Source organism: Mustelus asterias, chromosome 15 (genome assembly GCF_964213995.1).
Source record: "Mustelus asterias chromosome 15, sMusAst1.hap1.1, whole genome shotgun sequence".
Lineage (NCBI taxonomy): Eukaryota > Metazoa > Chordata > Chondrichthyes > Carcharhiniformes > Triakidae > Mustelus > Mustelus asterias.
This window is the reverse complement of record NC_135815.1, coordinates 59,316,492-59,334,037: the sequence shown is the minus strand read 5'-3', so window position 1 is coordinate 59,334,037 and position 17,546 is coordinate 59,316,492. Positions and strand designations below refer to the sequence as shown.

Below are 17,546 nucleotides of genomic sequence, written 5' to 3'. Positions count from 1 at the left end.
TATAACATACCCATCTTACCACATATTAATTATAACCAAACATTTGTTGAGTATTATCTTTACATTGAGAGAGAACTGCACAACTGCAGTGCACAGACACAATCTTCAACTGCCTTATCTGGAGAAAGTGAGGGAAAGCAGAACAGAAGGAACACAGCACAAATGATGACCAGGTTTTAAAAGTCAAAGCAAATACAAATATTTAAAGAATGATGAGCTATTTTTAGCAATGGAAAGTTGCCATTACATCTTGACCATATTTATTATCCATTGCAAAGCAATATAATAAGACCAAAAGATATAGGAGCAGAATTAGGCTATTTGTCCCATCGAGTGTGCTCTGCCATTCGATCATGGCTGGTAAATTTCTCAATCCCATTTTCCCACCTTTTCCCTGTAATCTTTGATCCCTTTACCAATCAAGAACCTATCGATCTCTGTCTGAAATACACATCTAATCTAAGAATTAGAGTACCAAAGGAGGCCATTCAGCTCATGATCCTCAGAAGAACCTTCAATTAGTCTCCCTCATAGCCCAGCAAGAATATATCCAAATCTCTTTAAAGTTGCTATTCAATCTGCTTCCACCATCTTATCAGGCATTGAATTTCAGGCCATGAGCTTCCATAAATTATCTTTCCCCAGGTTCTTTTTATCAATTGCCTTAAATAGGTTCCCAAAGTTAGCAACCTTTCAGTGGGAAGGGTTTCTCCTCATTAACTCTATAAAAAGCTTGCTAAATTTTGAACATTTCTGATTAACTTTTGCTGCTCCAAGAATAATCCCAGCTTCCCGAGATTCTCCACATACTGAGGTCTTCATCCCTGGTATCACCCTAATAAAACTGTTATGTGCACTCTCCAAAGTCTTTGCATCTTTCCTCAAGTGTGGTATCCAGAATTGGATAGAATACTCCAGCCGAGGTCTTAATTAGTGATTTTCAAAGGTCTAGAATGCTTCATTGCTCTTGCACACTATGGACAGGATTTACTAGCCCCTCAAGCCAGTGGGATCTTCTGGCCCCATCGTTGTGAATGGAGATTCCAATGGCTTGCTGGCTCTGCTGGACAATTCCAGCGTATGGCCCTTCAAACAAAAATCCCAATTCCATATGCTACTGAAACAACCTTGAACGTGTACACCCACATGTCTCTGTATTTCTGCAGTCCGTTTAAAAATGTACCCTTTGGTTTATATTGCCTCTTCTATCTGGTTTCTATAACATTAATCAATTATCTCTTAAAATATCAAGGGTTTGATATTTGTCCTCTTCTACATGAGGAAATCAAAGATCTTCAATGGATAAGGCAGGCAGGCAGCCATTAGGCATGCAAGAGTAGTCCAGTGTGAGTTGTGCTCATTCACTGTGAAAACCTGCATCCTGCCAATCTGTGCCACAGAATGTCGGCAAATCAATGGATTACCATCTGAATAATGCTTTTCTTTTTGCATAAAATTAACTCCAGACACTATCATTGCAACCATTCCCAATACAATTTTTCTTTTTGGGCTACAAGAAACATAATTATCAAATAATTAGAATTAATCGATTTTACATTCAGATTATTTGGAAACATAATTATGTATTTGCAGTAATACAGAAGCAAAATAATTCTGAAATAAACACAAAAAATGCTGAAAATACTCCACTGGTCAGGCAGCATCTGTGAAGAAAAAAAAGTTAACAGGCTTGTGTTTGCAGTTATGTTGAGGCCAGAAACAGACACAAGGATGAAAAAATCAGGGAGGTCAACATGGGGTCCCTTGGCTCTATCTGGCCCTTGGGTGTGATGGGGTGGGGGTTGGGGGCAGGGAGCAGAGATGACATGGCTACCGGTCACAATATGGCCCAGCTTGTTAAGAGCCTTATTTTTATTGTTTAAATCAGATGTGAGCATTGCAAGCAAGTCCAGTATTTGTTGTCCATTCCGATTTGCCCTCGAGAAGTGAATCAGCCACCTTTTTGAATTGTTGCAGTCCATGTTTCCCTATGCTGAATATGGAACTCTTGGTAAAATAACTTGTATTCAAGCGAGTTCAATCAGAATTATGTTTTTTTAAATCAATTGTGATTTACAATCACGAGATCTACAACAGTGTGCAAGGCATCGTGTATGTTAAGCAAACAGTCCCTTATTTGCGTGTATTGGATCAGCTTCTGTGTTTCACTTAACAAAAAGTAATCAGAAACACAAGGAGTAACACATTAACATCACTTAGCCTCTTTGTCTATTTTTGTCCGAAAGCGCTAAGTAATGTTATTAAGGTTGCTGTGAGCAATTAAAAATGTACTGTTCACGTTTGGCATATTTTTTGAGACAGTCCCAGAGTAAAGACTGAACTAACTTCAAGCAGTGAAGCCATGCAGTGCTTTATACCTAGAAATGATTCAGGTTGCCCAGGGCAACTGCTGCCAATAGTCACTTGGTACACTGACTATGGTGCAATAGAGCGAGATGCCATTGTGGATATATGTGCATACTTCCACATGACAATATAGTTCCTAAATTATTTTGGAATAATAGAATACAATATTACCCCACGTTTACCCTTAGATTTTTTTTCAGGAACAATAATCCATCTGGCGACATCGGATATTCTGAAACGCATAAGACAACAGGAGGCATTTGCTACCTTTTAAAATCGGGACATCTGCGTTAGGCTTAAATATGGGGTTGTCCCAGTAAAAACAGAACTCATGGTCCCCTGGAGATAAGGAGTTTTGGGTTTCTAAACCGAGGACAAAGTAGGCTGGGAACAGCTTCTTGTGGGAAAATCTACAGCAGAGCAGTGGGGGGAGGGGATGTTCAAAAAGAAAATGGGGTAAGTACAGACCCAACATGTTTCTTTTAGGGTGAAACGTAGAAGCAAAAAGCCCAGAGAACCCTGAATGCCTAGGGATATTCAGGACTGGATAGGAAAGAATCAACAGAGGCCTTAATGGAGTATAGGAAGTGCAGGGGGAACTTAAGAAAGTGTTGGCCAGGGACTGCAAAGGGGCAGCTAAAGTCTGCAAACTCCACTTGAACTGCAGTAACCTGCAACTTGAAGCTGGTTTGAACTGGTTAAACTTAGTTCTATAAAAAGGACAAAGGAAATGTTGTAAGGCACAAGCCCTTATTTAGCCAGAGAGCAATGAGGTAATCCTACCTAGGACCCTGGGCTGGGACCAATTAGGGAAAAATACAAAATAAGCGAGGAAGTTTGAACCAGCAATGAAGAGGCAGCATAACTTGGACAAGATAAGAACGAAGACTCCCGGACCAGCTGCAGCGAAACCTGGAGACTAACCACGCAGAAGAGGTAAACCCTACATCGGAAGACGTGGAGATGGCATCCAGAGGGGAGATGGACAAATGGCCAGCGTAGCTCTTTTTCTCAGGTAACATCGCCCATGTTCTGTGATCACTCAGGAATTGCCATGGAAACCAACGTGTGTGTTTTAGACTGCATAGTTTTGATACAAACTGCATAATTTATGTTGTACACTGCCTAACATCGATAAGTAAAGTGAATTACTAATAGAGACAGAGCTCCTTCTCTTTGTACCAAGCTCATAATCATTGCCGGTTATACGGACAACAAAAGCAAGTAGGACAGCAAAGAGGAAGCACGAAAAAGTGCTGGTGGGTAGATTTGGGAGAATCCCAAGATTGTCCACAAGTATATTCAGGGGAAGAGGATAACGAGGGAAAGAGTAAGGAACATTAGTTTCTAACTAAGCATAGCAAGAGTCAGAAAAATAAATCAATCTTTGAAGACACTACAAAATAGGAAAGATCTATTTCACACCATTTATATATTATTATACCACAGCATGGAACATTTACCCACAGTGCTCTATAGTTGAGAAGTTTATAATGTCAATATTTGGGCTGGAAGTTGAATCTGTTTTTACTGCGGCAGCTTGCTTAAAATTCAAGATCATCATAGAATAAAAAACCCAAATATGAGGAAAGCTTAAAATCACAATTGAGCCATCATTTTTCAGTTTTGACCATGAGTCCGATAACATCCCTTTTCAAAACTTACCACTCCGGGCATGCTATTAAAATGGACACAGTCACAGTATGATGACTTATTTTACTTAATATGTAGGATTTCCTCACTATTGCAAGTGATGTGATTTGATTCTTGCAACAAGTAAAAATTATTCGGGAACATGGCAGAGTCAACTCTGATGTGGAGATGCCGGCGTTGGACTGGGGTAAACACAGCAAGAAGTCTCACAACACCAGGTTAAAGTCCAACAGGTTTATTTGGTAGCAAAAGTCACAAATGTACACATATTCTCTGGTTCACCTGAATTCAATTCTAGATTATTAGATTTAGACATGTCTGTAGGTGACTGCAGTAGTTGAACAATCAACAAAACTAGTTAGGTAATGAAGTTATGCTCTAAGTGCTTAGTGTTCTACAAATTGCAAATACGAGTCTACTTTATTGGACAATAGTGATCTTTAAAACCCAGCGCACAGGTCCAACCCAGAGATTTTAAACCGCTTTCAACATGTGGAAATTGAAATTTACCAAGATATTTTACCAATAGGTATGAGAACAGACAGTGGACAGGCAATGGCAGGCATTTGAAGAATGAATAGGTGAACTCCAGAGGTTGTTTATTCCTTTTTGGCACGAGAATCATAAGGGAATTGTGGCCAAACCATGGCTTACAAGGGAAATTAGAGATAGTATCAGATTCATGGAAGAAGCACACAAATTGCCAAGAAAAAGCAATAGGCCTGAGGACTGGGATAGTTTAAAATTCAGCAAAGGAGAACCAGGGGTTGATTAAGAAGGGAAAAATAGAGTATGAAAGTAAGCTATCGGGAAACATAAAAACTGACTGTATAAGTTTCTATTGATATGTAAAGAGAAAAAGATTGACAAAAACAAATGGAGGCCCCTTACATTCAGAAATGGGAGAATTCGTAATGGGGAATAAAGAAATGGCTGAGGAATTAAATTTGTACTTTGCTTCAGTCTTCACAAAGGAAGACAAGAATAACGTGCCAGAAGTGCTGAGAAAATCCTGTTTTAGTGAGGAGCTGAAGGAAATCAGCGTTAGCAGAGAAATGGTTTTGGGGAAATTGATGGGAGTAATGGTGGATAAATCACCAGGCCCTGATAATCTTCATCCCAGAGTACTTAAGTGGCCCTGGAAATAATAGATCAATTGGTGGTTATTTTCCAAAATTCTTTGGACCCTGGAACAGTTCCTACAGATTGGAAGGTAGCTAATATAAGCCCGCTATTCAAAAAGGGAGGTAGAGAGAAAACAAGGAACTATAGACCAGTGAGCCTAACATTGGTTAACACTGGGGAAGTTGCTAGAGTCTATTATCAAGGATTTCATAACTCGGCATTTGGAAGGCAGTGGTATAATCAGACAAAGGGAAATCATGCTTGACGAATCTACTGGAATTGTTTGAGGATGTAACTAGTAGGGCTGACTGAGGAGAACGAGTGGATGTGGATTATTTACATAACAGACTCACATAACAGACTACGATGTAAAGTTAAAGCACATGGGATTGCAAGTAATGTCTTGAGATGGATACCATGATTTGGAGATGCTGGCATTGGACTGGGGTGGGCACAATAAGAAGTCTCACAGCTCCAAAGGACTCACCTGATGAAGGAGCAGCGCTCCGAAAGCTCGAGATTCCAAATAAACCTGTTGGACTTTAACCTGGTGTTATGAGACTTCTTATTGAGATGGATAGAAAGCTGGTTAGCAGATAGGAAGCAAAGAGCTGGCATAAATGGGTCTTTTTCTAATTGGCAGTTAGTGACTAGTGGGGTTCCGTAGGGATCTGTGCTCAGACTCCAACTGTTCACATTATATATTAATGATTTGGAAGAAGGAACTGAATGTATTATCTCCAAATTTGCAGATGATACAAAGTTAGGTGGGAGGGTGAGCTGTGAGGAGGATGCAGAGATGCTTCAGCGTGATTTGGACAGGCTGAGTGAGCAGGCATATGCATGGCAGATGCAGTATAATGTGGATAAATGTGAGGTTATCCATTTTGGTAGCAATAATTGGAAAGAGATTATTACTTGAATACATGTAAATTGAGTGAGGTGGATACTCAACGAGAACTTGGAGTCCTCATGCATCAGTCGCTGAAACTAAGCATGCAGGTACAGCAGGCAGTAAAGAAGGCAAATGGTATGTTGGCCTACATAGCGTGACAGTTTGAGTATAGGGATAAAGATATTTTGCTGCAATTGTATAGGGCATTAGTGGGGCCACACCTGGAGTATTGTGTGTAGTTTTGGTGTCCTGATTTGAGGAAAGATGTCCTTGCTATAGAGGGAGTACACCAAAGGTTTACCAGGCTGATTCCTGGGATGGCAGGTCGGTCATATGAGGAGAGACGGAGTCGGTTAGGATTATATTCACTGGAGTTTATAAGACTGAGAGGGGCTCTCACAGAAACTTATAAAATTCTAACAGGGTTAGACAGGGTAGATTCAGAAAGAATGTTCCCCGTGGTGGGGGGAGTCTAGAACAAGGGGTCATAGTTTGAGGATAAGGGGTAAACCTTTTAGAACTGAGGTGAAGAGAAATTTCTTCACCCAGAGGGTGGGTAAATTGTGGAATTCACTACCACAGAAAATATTTGAGACCAAAACGTTGTGCGATTTCAAGAAGAAATTAGATATAGCTCTTGGGGCTAAAGGGATCAAGGAATATGGGAGGAAGGGAGGATCAGGATATTGAATTCGATGATCAGTCATGCTCAAGATGAATGGCAGAGCAGGCTCAAAGGGCCGAATGGCCTATTCCTGCTTTCAGTTTCTATGTAACTATGGGTGCAGCCTACACCAATGCAGCTGATAATCAAAGAATGAAGGAACAGAATTCATTTTTTAAGCTGGTCGACATTCCAACATAAACTTCTGCCTCTAGATAAAATCCACAACTAAACCAACCAAATTTAGCTCAGAAAAAAAAGTACATCACAACTGGGAAATATTTAGAATCAGGATAAATCGTGTGTAAATCATACCCAGCTGGTATGTTGGAATTTTACGTTTAGGTCCAGTGCATGTTCACTTGTTGGACTTGCAAGTCTTGATAGGCCATTCAATTAAATGCATAATTGGATGGTCCTAGAACACAGACTGGTGAACTGCACCCCCCCACCCCTCTTTCCTCACTAATACCCAAGGTAAAGCTTCAAGATCATACAAAAAGTCTAATTTTCAAGAAATAGGCAACTATCCAGCCCAGGATATTTAATAACTAAATGCCAGGTAATAAGATTTGTGAAGTTAAAGCTCATCATAAATGCAGAACTTTACAAGATGGGTTATGATTTGAAATGTACCTTTAACTCAAAGTTAAATAGTGTGTTCTGGATAACATCTCAGCTCCGAAACATGTTCCTGTGATTCAATCGCCATGGGGAGAGAAACTCGAACTGAAACCCATTAAGGTGGGGTGGCAGTTTTAACACCTTTTCACAGCATCTTACAGAAAAGAGACAGCTGCTGTTTGAGACGCAGAGACAAATGCGTTAAGGCTGTGGGAAAGCAGGGTGAAGGCAAAGCAAAATGTGTTCACGACCAAAGCAAGGCGCTGGTGAGAGTTCTGTTTCTGTTCAGAAAACAATGCTTTTAAAGAATTACAACATGGGAGTTGCAGAGAAATACCTTGTTGGTGAGTCATATTTGGGAAAACTCCAACAGAGTAAAAGGATTGTCAAAAGACACTGGAAGTTCTGACCTAACATGGTGCAAAAAAGTGGACCTCTGCATGAAAGCTGGGAGCAACGGTGGAGACCATTTCTTTAATGCTTCATTTCTGCCAGAAACATGGCACACATAATAGGGATCCGTAAGTGTAATCTTTGATCTATGTTGATTTTATTTGTTTGTTACAGTAACAGTCTTAAAAGTGAAATCTTATTCACCAGTTTATTTCTGTTGGCTGTTTGAGAAGTTTCTCTCCTTTAAAAACTAATCCATCTCCATAGGATTCGTAACAACTCACTGCATAGAATCTGCAAGATTCCAGGACATTTGGTATACTCAGTTATCGCCTTAGCACATCACAGATGAATTTAGACATCTTCAGTGAGGCAAGATAGTCATTTGTGAGTGCAGAAAAGTGTCAAATATTGACCAAGGGCATTGTATTCACTCAAAAAAGTAGCCTTTGGAACAGATTCTAGAAAATAACATTTTGATTCACTCCCAGAACAATGGGGGATAAGTATGAGAGAAGGTATGTAAACTGCTTTAACTTTGAAACATTAAGCCTTTTAAATGGCAGATTCAAGTAAGTCAGAGAATAAAATTGAGGCAGAATAACCAAGAAATAGAAATAGGGGCAGGAATAGGCTGTTCAGCCCATCAAGTATTTCCTGTCATTAAGGTCTAGGCTGATCTGATTGTGGCCTTATCAGTTTATGGCATATCCATTGACTGCCTTGTCAATTAAAATTTTTTCAACTCAACCTTGAATATATTTAATGACTCAGCCTCCATTGCTATTGGTGGAAAAGAATTCCAAAGAAATTCTTCCTAATCTCCATCCCCTTATCTTCCAACTGTTCCCCCTAGTTCTAGATACGCCCACAAGAGGAAATGTCCTGTCATCTTTTACCCAGTCAAACCCCCTCAAAATGTTTACATTTGTTGATAAGATCACTTCCATTATTCTAAACTATGATTATAGACCCAACATCCTCAATCTTTCTCGCAAGATTGCCCCTTTACCCTAGGAATCAGACCAGTGAACCTTCTCTGAACTGCTTCCAAAGCACGTATATCCTTAATTAAGGTGACCAAAACTGTACGCAGTACCCCAGGTATAGTCGGAGACAGATCAGGAACTATTCAGAATAAGGGGAGAACAAAAAAGGACCACAAGGTGATCAGAACTGTGTGTTGGTATTTACTTCAGTAATAAAAATAAAGTTGTTTCTGTATTGCAGTGGTTTTGTTACCATAACAGAAACTGCCAAATTTAGCATAGCCATATAGGAAGTGAAAACCAATAAACCAGCAAAGAGGACATGGGAACTTCTTGGAAATTCTTGCAATTGGGGGTTAATTTGAAAAAAAATTTGGCAATCTAGCATCGTATTTCTCTTCTGAAAGCAATGAACATGTATGCTATTGCAAGTTATAAAAGTGTGGTCAAACTTCGGTTTAGATTTCCAAAAAAACAAAAGTTTCCTTACCTGTAGTTTCCTCTTCTTTCTGGTAAGGCTCCCAGTCCAAGCACTTAAACGCCGCATTCGACTTTTCAGGGCAGTTCTTGAGGAGCCATCCTCGACAAGGTGTTTGGGCTTTCGACATGGGAGTGTATAAGAGGCATATTGTAATGTTCCTCTATCCTCCTCATCAGATAGCAAATTCAAGCAGTTAGAAAAGTTGTTCTCGAACAAATTATGAGGATTAAAAGTCAGGTTCCTGTAGCCATCTGAAAATTCACTCTCTGAGGGCATGGAAAGTCCGACACCTGTATCACTGTACAGAGTTTGAAGAGAAGAGAGAGATGATCTTTGGAAGAGCTGCTCGTCATTTGGTAAAATGCTTTCTGGATTACCTGTCTCAGTAACTTTCCCAGTTGTGTACATTTTATCAAAATCACTGGCATAAGCACCATGTCCCCATGGCAATTCGGACCAGGAATATTCAGAGCTGATTAAGCTACCTTTGCTTGATTTTGATCTCTGCTCACCAAGCAGAAGACTCTGATCCATTAAGTTTCCTTTATTGGCATCAACCTGCTCATCATTTTGTTTACTCGAGTCAGATTCCATTGCAGGAGAATATCTCAAAAGCTGAACTGGTCCTTGGGATTCATCGCAAGGTGATTTGCTGCTACTACTGCCACCACCACTGTGAAACTCGACCCTTACATCCCCATCAAATTTACCCAGAGTTTTGATGAGAACCTTTGGACTGCCTTCTCCTTCTGCTTTTTTGGATTGAGTTACTTTTTCAGGTAATCTATGTCCATTTAAAACATGGCCGTTGAATTCCAGAGCTTTACTGTGACTGTCTGTTTTGTCAAGATTAATGCAAGGAAAATGGTTTCCAGATAACAATTTATCATTCCCATGATCATATTTCCCCAGGTGATCCTGATGGCATCTGCTATATGCATTACTATTACCCATCAAAGACTTGCATTGACGTGAAGAACTACTGAGGGAGTAATGCTGGTTGCTTTTGTGTTGGGAAAGGCAGTTTTTGCCCAGAGATCTTGCTTTGTAACTTATGTTGCCACCACTATATCCCCAACCGAACGAAGAGCGTGATTTTTCATCCTTGGCATGAACGCTTCGAATTTTGAGTGTGCATGACTTCTGCCTGCCACCAGGCATCAACTTCCCCTCAGCATTGTTACCTTTAGTCCCTTGCAGATTGTACTGGCTGTCTGAATTACCCATCTTGTGCTGAGGAGAGAAAAAATAATCAAGAAACAGCTCTCACTAAAAACAAACAGTAATTACAATCTGTTTTACTATTCTGTGGAAACAGCTTTAAAATGCTGCCAATGTTGAAGGCTTTCAGCAGGCAGTTATTAGCTCATTCACATCAGTTACGACAGGAAAACCACTCTTCAATATCCTAGCAAAAGCACCTGAACAAGCTGCTTGTCAAAAAATTAAGAATGGGATTGTATTCCAGGAACTTTCACACAGACAGTGTCAAGTAATGATCATCTGCGGCAAGAGAGAATCTATCCCCTTGACATTCAGTGGCATTACCATTGCTGAATCCCCCACTATCAATATGTTGGGGATCACCATTGACCAGAAACACAACTGAACTATGTAAATACTGTGGTTCCAAGAGCAGCAGGTCAGAGGTTGGGGATGCTGCATAGAGTAAGTCACTTCTAGACTCTCCAAAACCTGTCCGCCATCTACAATGGGGAGATGCCGGCGTTGGACTGGGGTAAGCACAGTAAGAAGTCTCACAACACCAGGTTAAAGTCCAACAGGTTTATTTGGCAGCACTAGCTTTCGGAGTCTCAAGCTCCTTCATCAGGTGAGTGAGGACTTGTGTTCACAAACAGGGCATATAAAGACACCATCTACAAGGCAGAGGTGCGATGGAATAGTAGAATTGTCTCCATTTGCATGAATGAGGAAAGCTCCAACGACACTCAAGAAGTTCAACATTATCCCCGACACAGCATCATGCTTGACTGGCACCCGATCCATCATCTTAAATATTCACTCCTTCCACCAACGGCACACAATAGTAGCTGTGTGTGCCACCTACAAGATGCACTCCAGCAACTAATCAAGGATTCTTCAACAGCACCTTCCAAAACCATAAACTACCACCTAGAAGTACAAGGGCAGCAGATTCATGGAAACACCATCATTGTTGCTGGGTCAAAATCCTTGAACTCCTGAACAGCACTGCGAGTGTACCTTTAACACACGCATGCAGAGGTTCAACCATGGCTCACCACCATCTTCTCAAGAGCAATTAGGGATGGGCAGTAGATGCTGGCCCAGCCATTGACGCACATATCTCATAAACGATTAAATTAAAAATGTTAGTATAAAGCATGGTAGCAACATACTTGGCTCAGTGTAGAAAATTATATTCTTAAAAGGTACACAAGGTGGGATTTTCTCTCTCTCTCTCCCCCACCCCTCCCTCATGATGCGTTTTCCGACAACAGAAGTGGTTCGCCATTGATCACCGGCTGGATATTCCTGTCCCACTGATGTCTATGGTGTTTTGTGTGGCTTGTCCGTCCTGCCATTGGGGAACCCACCGCGGGGGTCACCTTCAGTGGGATCAGAAGTCCTGCTGGCAGGAAGGGCTGGAAAATCCCGCCTGTAATCTTTGTTACCTCACATTCCCATGGTTTGCTCTAAAAGTTGTAATTCTAGGATGAAATGTCAGGGTGTTTTCCATTACTTTACCATAATTGGTTTAAATACGGTAAATATATCCACCTGTTAGATTTCTTACACCTGAATACATTTGCCGTCTGCACCACATTACCTCACATTGTCATTTCCAACTTCTTCTATTAGAAGTTATGACATTATGGTAGAAATGACTATTAAAACTTGTCGTGCCCCCTAGCCGTTGGGCTCCAAAATTTCTCCAGAAATGTGTTATTTTTTCTGTTTGCTATTTTTCTTCCATATTTCTAATGTTCAAAATAAAGAGTTAAACAAGTCAAAAACTGCATTTTTCACAACAATAAAATATTTATCTACTGAGTGCCTTTAATAGAATTATAGAACCATAGTTCTATAATTGGTTATAGAAAGAGCAACAGAAAGAGGTCATTCAACCATTGGAGTAAATTTTCCAGTTCCGTCCACCATGGAAATCATCGCAGGCGGGACAGGAGATTTGGTGGACTATTTGAAAAGGGCCGTTGACCCTGGTGGGAATTTCCGGTCTCGGGGCAGGTACGACTGGAAAATCCTGCTCATTGTGTTTGCATTGACTCACTGCTAGTCCCACTATCCAACCTTTTCCCCATACTTCTGCAAATGTTCTCTGTTCACATGGTCATCCAATTCTATTCTGAAAGCCATGATTAAATCCCTCCCCCATCGCACACACACAGGAATGCATTCCAGATCCCAACCATTTGCTGCAAATTGACCTTAAATCAATGTCCCCTGGTTCTTGACCCTTGTGCCAATGGGAATAGTTTCACCCCATCCCGATGGCCAGAACCCTCATGATTTTGAAACCTCTTAAGTCTTCTCTCAATCTTCTCTTCTCCAAGGAGAAGAACCCCATTTTTTCCAATCCAAGGTAACTGAGGCCTCTTGCCCTAAACCATTTTAAAACCTTCCCATGTTTCCTAAAGCATGGTGCCCAGAATTGGACACAATAATCCAGTTGAGGCCAAACCAGTGTTTTATGAAGGTTAATGACCACATCCTCACTACCTCTGTTTATAAAGCCCAGGATCCCACAGACATAATTAACCACTTTCTCAAACTGCCCTACCATCTTCAGTAATCTGTACACATATATCCCTGGTCTCTCTATTCCGGAATTGTTTTGAATTGTACCCTTCATTTGATATTGCCTCTCGTCATTTCTCTTCACATCTCTCTGATTAAATTACATCTGCCAGATGTCTGTCCATTTCATCAGCTCGTCTGCAGTCCCCTGTTGTCTATCACTGGCCTCCTCACAATTCATAATACTTCCAAGCTTTGGGTCATCTGCAAAAGCCTGGGTCATTAATGTACATCAAGGGAAGCAATGGTCCTAGTACCAAACCCTGGGGAACCCCACTATATACCGTTCTCCAGTCCAATAAACAACATTTCACCACTATCGTCAATTTCCCGTCACTAAACGCCATATCCATGATGCCACTTGTCCTTCTGTTCCATAGACTTCATCTTTGTCGGCAAGCTTATTAAATGGCACTTTAACAAATACTTTTTTGAAGTCCATGTACACCTCATCATCCCTTTGTTAACTTATCAGAAATCTCAATCAAGTGAGTTAAACAGAATTTGACCTTTAACAAATCCTTGTTGGTTTTCCTTAATTAATTCACACTTGTCCAAATGAATGCGAAATTTTCCAAGACATTTTTTCTGTTTCTAAGTTAGCTCACCACTGAGGTTAAACTGACTGGCCTGTAGTTGCTGTGTTTATCCTTGCATCCTTTTCTTGAACAAGGGTGCAACATTTGCAGTTCTCCAGTTTTCTGGTACCAGTTCTGCATTTGATGAGGATTGGAAAATTTTGGCCAGAACATCGCAACTTCCTCTCTATAATCCTGAGTGTCCGTGGATGTATTTCAGCTGATCGTTACACTTTTAAGTACACTAGCCTTTTTAAGACCCTCTCTTTATCAGTCATTAACCCATCAAGAATCTCAACTACTTCCTCTTTCATTATGATTTCGGCAGCATCTTTGTTAGAAAAAGCAGGTGCAAAGTACTGATAGTGCGACAGATATGCTTTTTGACTATCTGTAAATCTCCTTTCAGATTCCTAAATGGCCCATCCCTCCTCTTACTACCTTTTTGCTATTCATAGTTCTATAGAAGACTTTTGCTGCCATTCTCTTCTCATATTTCCTCTTTGCCTCATTTTGATTTCACTTCCCCTCTGAACTTTTCATGCACAGTCTGGTTTTCACTTGTATTATCAATCTGAAATTTGTCATACACTTTTCCGGCTTCATCTTACTCTCTATCTCTTCCATCATCCAGTAAGCTCTGGCTGTGGTCGTCCTGTCTTTGCACCTCAAGAAATGTGCCTTGCCTGTATCGAAATCACCTTCTCTTCAAAGGCAACCCACTGTTGTTTTACAGTTTTACCCACCATATTTTTATTCCAACTTGCCTCGGACCGATCCAGTCTCATCTCACTTAAATTGGTTCCTCTCCAATTAAATATCTTTACTCTCAATTGCCTTACGACACTCTGATTACTGGTCCCCAAATATTATCCATCTGACATTTGGCCCACTTCATTGACTCCCTAGAAGCAGATCCAACAACGTCTCTAACAAAACCTCCTCCCTTGTTGGGTCAGAAACAACAATCAAGAAAATTCTCCTGAACTTATTTCAGAATCTGCTTACCCTCTTTGCCCTCTACACTGTTACTATCCTAGACTATCCTGGAATAATTAAAGTCCCCATTAGAACAATTCTGTGGTTTTTGCACTTCTCTAATTTTGTGAAATATTATTTCCTCTATATCATCCCCAATTTGGGTGTCCTTTTGAATACAACTAGTTGTGTAATGGTACGAATGGTGTTTCTTAAGCATAGTCAAATAGATTCTGTCCCTGACCCCTCCAGAACTTCCTTTCTTTCCAGCACTGTGGCTCCTTAATCAATACTGCCACTCTCCTCCTTTTTTTTCTTCCCTATCTTTCTTGAACATCTTGAATCCAAGAATTTGTTAAGTCCCACCCATCCCTTCTTTTGACCCCATTCTCCATTATTCCCACATCATATTCTGATGTGACTTTCTGTGCATAGAGCTCACCAACCTTATTTAAAGATATGTGCAGTATATCTAATTTAGACTTTATTGCATTCTCGTGTCACTCGCAAACTCATTTGTCCTGCATGACCACTCCACTCAGACCCTCGCCCTCCTGCAGGACTTCTTCACTCTCACCTTCGCCCTGCCTGTTGCGGCCACTCTTTGGCTTTCGGATGTCATTATTGTGTTTGCTTGAAGGTGTCAGCCCCTCCCAAAACTGTGAACTTGGAGCTGAATTTTTGCTCAGAGTGGACAATAGAATTTGGAATGTAGCTTAGCCAATTTCCCACAATGCACCAGTACTGGTCAGTTAGCTCATTGAGATATTGGGTCGTCTCCAGCTCCTAGAAGTCTTTGCTCTAAAATTTCTTCAGATAATTATGAAAAACTACAGAGGACAAATTTCAATGTGCGGGCAGAACCACAATTTCCACATAATCCATACATCAAATATGACATGCCATGTTGGTGGCAGCTTTTCCACCTAATGAGAAGAGAAAATAGCAAAGGGAAGGTTTGGAAATCAGAAGAGATGAGTAGACAAAAGACAGGAAGAGGAAAGAGAAATAAAGGGAGAAAGGGAGCGTACACCTGCACATACATGCACAGAACAAATACAAGTCAGCTGTAAGAGGAAGACATCTTTCCAGCAGCATTGTGCTCTTGATAAAGAAAGGCCATTCTTAACTGGCTGTGGCCAACACAATAGGGAGTGGGCTGTAATATAAGAAAAAGATCTTACATAGTCATGACCTTCCTGTCAACATTTTCCCATGTCTATATTCATAACAGAACCAAATGAACAAACTTTTTACACTAAGTTCACCTCCTCTGCCCTGAAGATACTGCATCACTGGCAGGAGTCCATAATTACATAGGACTTTGTAATGAAAATATAAAAACAAGGACAAATGTCCTGATTCTTTCGAGGGCAGGTGTTCCAAGCTACAGGAAGTGTTTTAGTCCCAAGAAGTATGTGTTTTCCCAAAAGCTATGGAGTTTAGACACCTCGGCATGCACGTTAACAAGTACTCTGTCCAGAAGCCAGCCTGAATGACAGGCTTAGCTCTCCGCTCATTGATTTGATTTATTGTCACATGTATTAACAGTGAAAAGTATTGTTTCTTGCGCGCTATACAGACAAAACATACCATTCATAGAGAAGGAAAGGAGAGAATGCAGAATTTAGTGTTACAGTCATAGCGAGGGTGTAGAGAAAGATCAACTTAATGCAAGGTAAGTCCATTCAAAAGTTTGACAGCTGCAGGGAAGAAGCTGTTCTTGAGTCGGTTGGTACGTGACCTCAGACTTTTGCATCTTTTTCCCGAAGGAAGAAGGTGGGAGAGAGAATGTCCGGGGTGCGTTGCGTTCTTAATTATACTGGCTGCTTTGCAGAGGCAGCGGGAAGTGTAGACAGAGTCAATGGATGGGAGGCTGGTTTGTGTGATGGATTGGGCTACATTCACGACCTTTTGTAATTCCTTGTGGTCTTGGGCAGAGCAAGAGCCATACCAAGCTGTGATACAACAAGAAAGAATGTTTTCTATGGTGCATCTGTAAAAGTTGGTGAGAGTCGTAGCTGACATGCCAAATTTCCTTAGTCTTCTGAGAAGGTAGAGGCGTTGGTGGGCTTTCTTAACTATAGTGTCGGCATGGGGGGACCAGGACAGGTTGTTGGTGATCTGGAATTTTGAAGCTCTCGACCCTTTCTACTTCGTCCCCGTTAATGAAGACAGGGGCATGTTCTCCTTTACGTTTCCTGAAGTCGATGACAATCTCCATCATTTTGTTGACATTGAGGGAGAGATTATTGTTGCTGCACCAGTTCACCAGATTCTCTATCTCATTCCTGTACTCTGTCCCGTCATTGTTTGAGATCTGACCCACCATGGTGGTGTCGTCAGCAAACTTAAAAATTGAATTGGAGGGGAATTTGGCCACACAGTCATAGGCGTATAAGGAGTATAGTAGGGGGCTGAGGACACAGCCTTGTGGGGCACCGGTGTTGAGGATGATCATGGGGGAGGTGTTGTTGCCTATCCTTACTGATTGTGGTCTGTGAGTTAGGAAGTTCAGGATCCAGTCACAGAGGGAAATGTCAAGGTCCAGGCCATAGAGTTTGGAGATGAGTGTTGTGGGAATAATAGTGTTGAAGGCTGAGCTGTTGTCAATAAATAGGATTCTGACATAGGTGTCCTTGTTATCTAGGTGTTCCAGGGCTGAGTGCAGGGCCAGGGAAATGGCGTCTGCTGTGGACCTGTTGCAGCGGTAGTGTATCCAGGTAGTCCGGGGAATGCTGTAGAAGGCAGCACAGCCAAGGAGCACCTTGGTTTGGAGATGCCAGCGAGTGGGATGGGAGAGTGCAGCGTGGTTAGGAAGTCATGAGTTAGGGGAGTGGATCGTGGGCAAAGGAAAGCAACAGAAGAGTGGAATGCCGACTAGCCAAAGTTAAACCTATAGAAAGATAAAAACAGGGAGAGATATTTAAATGAATGGTCCTGGAAGTGGATTGTTCTCCCGCTAGCTTCTCATTAAAACTGGATGCAGGCAGGTCCGGTT

The 17,546-nt window shown here is 41.2% G+C and overlaps 1 protein-coding gene across 1 annotated transcript in view; it reads right to left on the bottom strand.

Annotated features, from left to right (window-relative positions):
* Nucleotides 1–17,546, bottom strand: part of LOC144504529 (rho guanine nucleotide exchange factor TIAM2-like) — a 314,348-nt gene that overhangs the window by 198,465 nt on the left and 98,337 nt on the right. Inside the window, exon 3 of the mRNA XM_078229959.1 lies at nt 9,201–10,424. Within this exon, the coding sequence (XP_078086085.1) occupies nt 9,201–10,418 (1,218 nt within the window). The 5' untranslated portion in view covers nt 10,419–10,424. The remainder of the gene's footprint in view (nt 1–9,200; nt 10,425–17,546) is intronic.